This window comes from Aegilops tauschii, chromosome 7 (assembly GCF_002575655.3).
Source record: "Aegilops tauschii subsp. strangulata cultivar AL8/78 chromosome 7, Aet v6.0, whole genome shotgun sequence".
In the NCBI taxonomy this organism is placed as follows: domain Eukaryota; kingdom Viridiplantae; phylum Streptophyta; class Magnoliopsida; order Poales; family Poaceae; genus Aegilops; species Aegilops tauschii.
The window spans coordinates 368,189,182-368,198,188 of record NC_053041.3 but is presented as its reverse complement, the minus strand read 5'-3'; the positions used below and the strand labels follow the sequence as shown (position 1 = coordinate 368,198,188).

The following is a 9,007-nucleotide window of genomic DNA, read 5'->3' as shown; positions in this document are numbered from 1 at the left end:
AAACTAAGCAAATCACATGCCAATGCAAGACACCATATGCACGATATGAGAAATATAACCTTGCCAAGTTAGAGCATGCACCTCGGGGGGGGGGGATACGATTGGTCATCTGTCTCTGAATCCTCCTCTGAGGAGCTATCCGTAACCAGCAAGACATGCGCTTTGTCAGATAGCATTGTCTGCTCTGAAGACCTTGTTTTCACTCCAGATTTTTTCCATGACCGTGTCGAATGGCTGATGCACAGGAAGAGTAATTGAATGTACTAAAATTGTTGACAAATTTAATATGTAATAAGAAAAGGATGGCATGGTATAATTCACATATAAGATGACTGGCTAACCAGGATGGGATTGCAAAATTCACATATATGATGCCTGGCTAAACAAGATGGCATTGCATGATTCACATATATGATATAGAAACTAAATAGATGGCATTCACACAATGCATGTCTAAACTAAGAAGACGACATATTTTATGTATAAAGTAAGCAATGCAAGGCACCATATGCATGATATGACCAACATCAGCATGCCATGTTAGAGCAAAAGACCTCAGGGGGTAAATAGGAGTGGTCTGCTCCTTCTAACCCCCCCTCTGAACAGTTATCTTCCTCTTGATTATAGTCTGGAATGGGGGGAGGGGTTGCTTTTGCGCCGACCATGGAGCGACGTCTGCATGAAATTTTATTGCCACGCAAGGCTCGTCTCTTTTGCTCTACATGTTCAGTACCATTGTGTACAATAACTGACATGCATAGGAATAAAACATAGTGAGATTATGTAAGGAGTGCATGCACAAATCCAGAGTGATGGTAGCAAACTGTTGATAGACCCAAAACAAATGATTGCTAATAGCTTCAGTTAAAAAATACAGATAATGGCTCCTTTAATGTTTGTTTCCACCCAACATGAAACTCATAGTAGACACCCGAGATCAACCAAATAGTATTGATTGGTGCCCCAATATGTACCCCACAACCATTTTAAAACTCAAGTTTGAGCATTAGCTTGGACCTGACTCGAAGTCTAATCGGTGAACAGGATGATAAAGTAGCATGTCTCTTGATGAACTAAAGAGTGAGACCTCTCTTGCAGAACCGTGTAGTCCTCAAGGTCATATGCTCAGTTGATGATGGTAATGCAGTTGTCGTGGCTGCTGACGGCGGGGAAGAAGATCTAAGGCAGCAAAAGACAGTCTAGAGGGCGGATCCCTGTTGTGGTGAACCTGTCCGTCGTTGGAGCAGGTGAGTTGGGGTGGACCACAGCGCAACAGGAGTGGGACAAACCTCACAAGGTTTTCTTTGACACATATCTGTAACAGAAGTAATTCTGTAAGGGATTATTTGAAATGGACGATTCTAACAATGCAGGGATAGGGAATACACATGAACATGATAGGAATGCATGTGCAAAACAGAGAATTTTAAAACACAGGATTTCTACCAATCTGGGTGTTTGGTTCACAAGAATTGGAAGATCATAGGATGCAAAGAAGCATGATGAGATTAAGTCAAACCACAAGAAAATGTACGGTTATAATGCTATTATGCTACTATCTCTTAGTCTTGTGCTTCATGAATAGGAATTTGGAAAGGAGGACAAGTGGATATTAAAATTCCTATGGTTTTTGTCGGATGTGGGGTTCCGGCAAACCCTTAAGGTTCGAACACTGGGGTGCGCGCAAAGTCTTTCCCTCCTACCGATCTACGCCCTAGCTTGCTTAGATCTCGCGGACGAACTCGATGAACTCGCAACACAGAAAGACACGAGGTTTATACTGGGTCGAGCCACCGTTGTGGTGTAATACCCTACTCTAGTGTGGTGCTGGTGGATTGCCTCTAGGGCTGATGATGAACAGTACAAGGGAAGAAGAGCCTCCTGAGGTTGAGGTGTTCTTGTGAGTAGGCTCTCAATCGGGTTGGATCAAGCTAAGATGAGATGCCCCTAGTATGGTGGCTAGCTCTACTTATATAGGCCCTGGTCCTCTTCCCAAATATCAAGCGGGAAGGGAGCCAACAACGGCGGGCAAATTTGAAGGGGGATAGCTAGTACAAGCTATCCTGACAAAAGCGGTCTTCGCCTGCAAAAAGCTCTGGTGGTGACGCCATCTTGGGCTCCACGATGACCTCCGTCTCGCCGTCCTCCTGGTCTTGGTCTCGTTGTCCCAATATAGCAACCTTTGCCTGATGCCTCGGTACTCTTTGCCTGCACTGGCGTCCTTAGCACCAAAGAGGAAATAAGGACACTGCGCGCGCTGGCGCCCGCCTGGTGTCGTTCGTCATGGCTCACGTCACGAGAGCCTCGTGAGGTTTGCCCCGCCTTGATATCTCCGCTCCTCGTGAGCCTGCCTGGCTAGGCTTCTCCAGCGGAGGTCTTGCATTGTCCCCCTCACGAGGCTTGGACCCTCGCGAGGGTCTTGGATGCCTTGTTGATGAAGATGGGCCGTACGGCCTGCTGGCTTAGCCACGCTGTGGGCCGCAGGCAGGCAAGTCTGGGGACCCCCGATCCCAGAACGCCGACAGTGGCCCCCGGGCCCATGGTGCGCTCGGGCTTGGCTTCTTGGCGAAGCCAAGGGTCAAGTTCGGAGCACCGCGGGACCCAAAAGCCTGCGGCCTCGGTTGACGCGTGGCGGTTGATTGGTCGTGGGCGCCTCCGCTTCCCCACGCTGCCTTTGAATCCGCCTGGCTATGCGGCCCCTGCGGCCTACAAAGTTATTCCTCCGTCGCCCATGCCTTGCTTCCCCAGTTCCCCTACTTCCTTGTGGCCTTGCTTCCCTTCTCCGATCCGACCTGCCCTCCTCCTGCTTTGTTGCCATGGCGCCAAAACAGGCGGACAAGGGGAAAAAGCCAATGTCTTTGTCCGGCGCACCTCCAGTTGTCGAGCCGGCGGTAGGCCGATCCCGGGTGCTCAACGACGAGGCCATGGACAAGGTGCGTCCGATGCTTGCTTCCAGCTTCAGCGAGTGGGGAGAGACGGTGGCTTGGCCTGCGTCTCGCACCCGCATGGCTCGGGCAGCCACTGAGGACCCAATCTTCATAGATGCCCTCTGGGCTGGCCTGATTCCTCCCTTCTCTGCCTTCCTCAACGCGGTGCTAGAGCATTACCAGATCCACATGCTGCATCTTGACCCCCAATCGGTGACTCTTCTTGTTGTCTTCGCCTTCGTGTGCGAAGCCATGGTGGGCATCGCTCCTTCGGTGGCCCTCCTTCGTCACTACTTCTCATTGCATCTGGCCGACCCTCAGCAATGCTCGGGGTGCGTGAGCTTCCAGGCCGTGGCTGCGAGCGCGGGCGCGGGGATTGACTTCGAGCTCCCTTCATCCACGAGCGAGTTTCATACGCGATGGGTGTTCGTCGATGCCGGCGTGCTCAGTCCCCTGCTTCATGCTCCGGCGGGGCCTGCTGTTCCAAAATCTGGTTGGGGCCATCAGAAGCTCACGAGCCCCCGCCTTGCTCCTGTCTGGGCCAGGCTGAGGATGTTGAAGGACCGCGGCGTGACTGCGCCTATGGTGGTGAAGGAGTTCGTCAAGCGCCGAGTCACTCCGCTTCAGCGCCATTCCCGCCCAATGCGGGCCTTGCTCAGTAGTCAGGACCACATGAGGTTTCAGGAGGAAGGGCTTCCTCTTAAGACGCGGGAGACGGTACTCATGGTTCTGACGGGTATCCCTCTGCCGGACGACATGCCCAGGAAGAGCTGCCTGCTGTACCGTTGCGAGAACAAGGATGAGTTTGCCGTGAGCATACCCTCCTTTGATGAGTGGGGCCTGCGCCCGATCGGCCTGGTGGGGCCCCGCGGGAATCCCGTCGACGTGGTCCCCTTCCTCGCCACCGGTGCTGAGCTCGCCCCAGGTGAGGGTGCAGGAGGGCGAGCTCCGATGGAGGCCGGCGGCCCTAGCGCTGAAGAGCACATGCCGGATGGCCATCCTGGGGCGTCGTCTTCTAGGGCCTGCGCCCCCCTCCTGAGGCGCTAATTATTGAGGAGGCGCGGCATGCGGCTCCCGAGGCCAAGGCTCCAGGGGCCTTAGGAGGTTGTGGCGAGATGGTGCCCGGCTGTTTGCCGCAACCAGGAACCTCTGAAGGTATCCTTCCAGGCTCTTCTCCGGCCCCTCTGCGCACCGGTCGTCATGTCCAGCGTTTCGGTCGTCTTTGTGTGGACTTCGGTGAGCTCCGCAAGAGGAAAGGATCCCCTAGTGGTAGCAGCATCTTCGGGCCACTGAAGCGACGAAAGTACATCGTCATTGACGCGTAAGTACCTTGTTGTCACGGCTTCCTACGTGTTGCCTTCTTGTCCTGACGTCAGTTCTGTAGGGCTCCTTCCGCTGAAGCTGTTGCATTTCCCGAGAAGCGGCCTCCTCCTTCATCAACTCTTCCGCCGGCCTCGAGCGCTCCGAGTTCGCTTGTCGCCCCCGGAGCAGGGTTGGTTGAAGGGGCACTCCTGCCTTCTTGGCGTGCTGAACATGCGGCCCTGTCGCTCCTTCCCCCCGGTTTGGTGTGGAGCTTGGCAGGCGTGCCCAAGACTCCTCCGCTAGTCATGGACGGCAATCTGTTGGCTTCGATCTTTGGCTCCTCTTCAAGCAGCGGGCTCCGGTCAGCTTGGTCTCCTCGCGAGGACTGGTTGACGTCAGGCTCGGTGTCAGCCCCCAGCCCCCTGCCTGGAGGGGGCGCACCACTTGGCGCCACGCCGGCAACCCCCGAGGCGGAGGACGAGGTGGGCCGAGTGTTCGAGCTCGAGCGCGGGCGGAGCGTGGTTCTTCACGAGCTCTTCCAGGAGGCGATGGGTGCGATGTGTCGACATGGTGAAGAGCTCACGAGTGTCGATTCGCGTCTTGAGGCTGAAGGTCTCCGGCTGGCGGAGGAGCGGCGCAAGCTGAAGGTGGCCATCAACCTCGGCCGCTATCAACGCGACCTTGAGAACGCGAAGGCCGAGGCGTCCCTCAAGGTTTCCCATGAAGCCCGCTTACGAGCTTTGGACGAGGCTCGCGAGGCTGACCGCCGCCGCGAGGCTGCGGAGTAGAGCGCGCGTGGGAGCTCCAGGCCTGGAGCGCGTCTCTTGAGCAGCAGGTGGAGGCGCGCAGGGCCGCTCTTGCGTCGCTAAGGGGGAGGCCCGCGGAGGAAGAGGAGGTCCGGAAGCGTGAGGAGGCGCTGGCCCTGGAGGCTGTGGAGCGCAGCCTCGAGCTCGAGCAACTGAGATGAGGGAGCGTCAAGTTGCCCAAGCAGAAGATGCCGTCGGGGTTCGCGAGGCTAGAGTCGAGGAGGAGGTTGATCGCCGGGTGGCCGAGGTTCGCGCAGATCTAGAGGGTAGGTACGACCTGAAGCTGAAGCTCGCAGGCACGGAGGATGAGGGCAGGGCCGTTGCCCTCAGGCCCAGGTTGGACGAGGCTGAGAGGTGTGCGGAAGCCACGTCCGCCGCGCTGGTTACGGCGCAGGCGGACTTCGCCTCCGCCCACGCCGAGCTGCGTTCCCTCCCGAGGCGGGTTGATGACGCAAAGGCCGTCGCGAGGCAAAACACGGAGGAAGTGCTCCAGCGAAGAACGCTGGAGCGCGAGCATGCCCCTATGCTTCAGGATCTCCGGAACAGGGCCAATATCGCCCTGGGCCATATTTGCGACGTGGAGGCGCCGACCCCTCACTCGAATGATTATGCCAGCCACCTGACCTTCTTCACCGAGGTGGTGACGCACCTGGAGGCTTGATCTGCCGGAGCTCGCCAGCTTGTGGAGGAAAGGGTGTGTGGCCTGCTCGAGCGCGCTTTCTCCCGTGTCTTCAGCCACCTCCTGAATGTCGACCCCAACTTTGATTTCGACGCCGCCATCGCCCCCGTACCCACGGCTGTCCGGGTCGACCTAGCGCGTTGGGTTGAGGACAATGTGGACGCGTTGGTCAGGGCCTTCACTTCGGAGGATGATGCGGTGGTGGTCATCGCAGACGAAGGCGACGTGGTTGACGACGGCGTCGAGGGCGTCGCCGGCGGTGGCGACGTTGCCGATGAAGACGATGATGACGCGAGCGATGCATCCGAGGGTGACGTAGCGAGCGACATTTCTGGCTAATCCCATGTTCTCCTGTCGTTTCATCCTGCACACGAAGCTCGGGCAGGGCCCTTGGAAAACTTGTAAGAGCATATTGGGAGGGGGAGCCCCTCATGTAAGCAAATTGCAGTTTTTACTTTCCCATGCGATGTGAGTTTGTGTCCTCATGAACTTGTGAATCCGGATGCGAGTTCTCTGCCTTGGTTTACCTTAGTCAGCGCCAGCTTTGAGCTAGGATGCGACGTGTCGAGTTCCTGAGAACCCTACGGAGCTCGTCGCCCCGTCAGAAGGGGCCCCACTAGAGCTGAGCACCAGTTGTAGTGCTTGCGCGCACTTGGGGTGCGTGCTTCGCGCTGTCCCGCTCGCGAGGGGCTCGTGAGGGGAAGGCGATGGACATGAGTCCCAGTCAAAACGAGATCCAGAAGGCAAGAAATTGCTCGATCAAGAAAAGGCTCCCCCCGCACGCATCAATAAAAACTCAGCTTCAACTCAAATCCAGATCCAGAAAGCAAAGCTACAGAGAGAGAGAGAGAGAGAGAGAGAGAGAGAGAGAGATCCAAAGCAAAAGGCCGTGTCCGGCACCTAGTCTAGTCTTCTGGTCTTCAAGTCTTCTCACCAGCGCGGAGCTAAGTGCTGCCACTAGGCGTGGGAGGGAGCCCCAGGGCCTTAGGCCGGCACCCCTGAGACTCCGGGGCGTGTACAGCCCCAACTCATTTTTTTTGAGGAACAATGGACAGTGAGGGCACCCCCTCATTGACTTTTATATTTATGCCGGGGAACACAAAGTACAAGGGAGTTTACATGGGTATAGAGAAAGGGAGAGACCATATACACAGGTATAAGGAGGGGTACAAGTGCATTGTAACAGCGCACTACACAGAAGGGTCATTTGGGCCGACCACTAGCTCAATAAAAGGCCATAGGGCTTCCTTCACATGATGCTTCATCATTCCAAAATCATTTCGAAATCTCTGGCGCCATCCATTCCTCGTGGGGGTGATCCCTCTAAAGTGCTTGTTGTTACGCTCTTTCCAGATGCTCCAAGCCGCTACAATGAAGATTTCCATGAACATGGGTTGCGTCCAGATCTCCTTCACCGCATGTAGCAGCTGCAGTCTGTTGCCAGTCGCCGGCCACGAGATCCCCAACTCCCCCCAACACAGCTTACTGAAATCACACTCCAAAAAAAGATGTTCAATCGTTTCCTCCAGGCTGGTTGAGCAAAGCAAGCAAGAGTAGTCATCGTCTCTGAGCTTCATGCTTTTCCTCTTCAATAAGTTGCGTGTGTTCAACCTGTCAGCCAACAGGAGCCATGCAAAGACTTTCCATTTGTTTGTGCACTTGGATTTCCATATCCACTCAAAACCCTTATCCGCCACTTCATCGCAAAAGCAGTGGAGGTAAAATTTGCTTGACTGAAATCCTTCAGCACCCCAAACACATCTCCAGGTGTCTCTGTTGCCTGTCAGTTCCATAACGGCCAGACTGTTTTGAAGATCACGCAGTTCACCTCTGGCCTGGATCGAAAGTGGGAGGCTAAAGTTTTGTCCAAGGGCAGGCGCCGTCAGAAGATCACGCACAGACACGTCCTCATTCATCGCAAACGAGTACAAACGGGGGTGATTGTCTGAAAGAATGGCATCGTGCCACAGGTCCTTCCAGAAGAGGACTGTGCGACCATCCCCCACCTGCACCGTTGTGATAGCACGGTAGATCGGCGAAAGTTGCATCACGTCGCGCCACCAGAACAAGCCACACGGATCGCTTGCATGTGGTATGGAGTCCACATAGTATGCCGACCAAACCAGATTGACCCACGGCAAATCTATTCGATTGTAGAATTTATGTAGCATCTTTAGGAGTAGGCCCTGGTTTTGAATCTTGAGGTCGACCACTCCTAGCCCGCCCTTATTTTTGGGACGGCAAACCATCTCCCATGCAGCCAGGGAGACGGCCTTTGTCCCCTCATCCGAACTTTTTGCCCAGAGGCAATATCTCCGGAGTTTATCAAGATGCTCAAGAACTCTAGGCGGGATCTTGATGGAACACATGGCGTATATCCCGAGAGATGTGATCACCGAATTGACCAACATGAGCTTTGATCCAAGATCCAGCACGGCCGCCGAAGAGAGCTTACGCTCAACCGAAGCAACGAGGGGCATGAGGTCAGTCACAGTCGGGCGTGTAGTGCCCATGGGTAACCCAAGGTATGTGAACGGCATGGTTCCTATCGCATAGTCGAAGATCTGAGCAAGCCTCGAGGTTGCTTCTGCAGAAGAATTGACAGTGAACAAGGTTGATTTTTGGAAGTTGATGCTCAGGCCCACCGACGCCGCATAGTCCTGCAGGATGCTTTTGATCATTTCAGCTTGAGAGAGGTCAGCGGGCATCACCAGGATCGTATCATCGACGTACTGAATGACGGGGTAGTCACTGTAGCCATAGGGATGGGGAGCTGAAAGGCTCCGGCCCGATACGTGTCGTTAATAGCTACTTGCAAGAGATCCGCCGCCAATACGAAGATGAGCAGGGAAAGAGGATCACCTTGACGCACACCTCGGAAACAGAAGAATTGCCTACCCGGAGTCCCATTGAGGAGGATCGCACACTTGGCCGTCGAGAACAGACATTTAATCCATCCGAGCCAACGATCATCGAATCCCATGCATTTCATAATCTCCAACATGGGGGCATGTTCGATGGTATCGAATGCCTTGGCAAAATCAAGCTTCAAGATAGCCACCTCTCTCCCCGAGGACTGACATTGGTGTATGAACTCGAACGCCCATGCTACGCAATCCTGTATAGATCTCCCTTTCAGGAAGCCGTACTGGTTACGGTGTATGATCTTGAGGATGACACGCTGTAGGCGATTTGCTAGTAGTTTGGTTAAAATCTTAAGGCAGCAGTTCAAGAAAGTTATCGGGCGATAATCGTTCGCTGCCTCTGGCGATTGGGTTTTCGGGATGAGAGTA

At 54.7% G+C, this 9,007-nt stretch overlaps 1 protein-coding gene across 1 annotated transcript; it reads right to left on the bottom strand.

Annotated features, from left to right (window-relative positions):
• Window positions 1-7,320: 7,320 nt before the first annotated feature.
• Window positions 7,321-8,422, bottom strand: LOC141027168 (uncharacterized). The gene is made up of 2 exons (XM_073504143.1): window positions 7,613-8,422; window positions 7,321-7,494 (listed from the first exon to the last, which is right to left on the bottom strand). Exons 1-2 carry the CDS (start codon window positions 8,420-8,422, stop codon window positions 7,321-7,323), a joined length of 984 nt encoding a protein of 327 aa, XP_073360244.1.
• Between the last annotated feature and the right edge of the window lie 585 nt (window positions 8,423-9,007).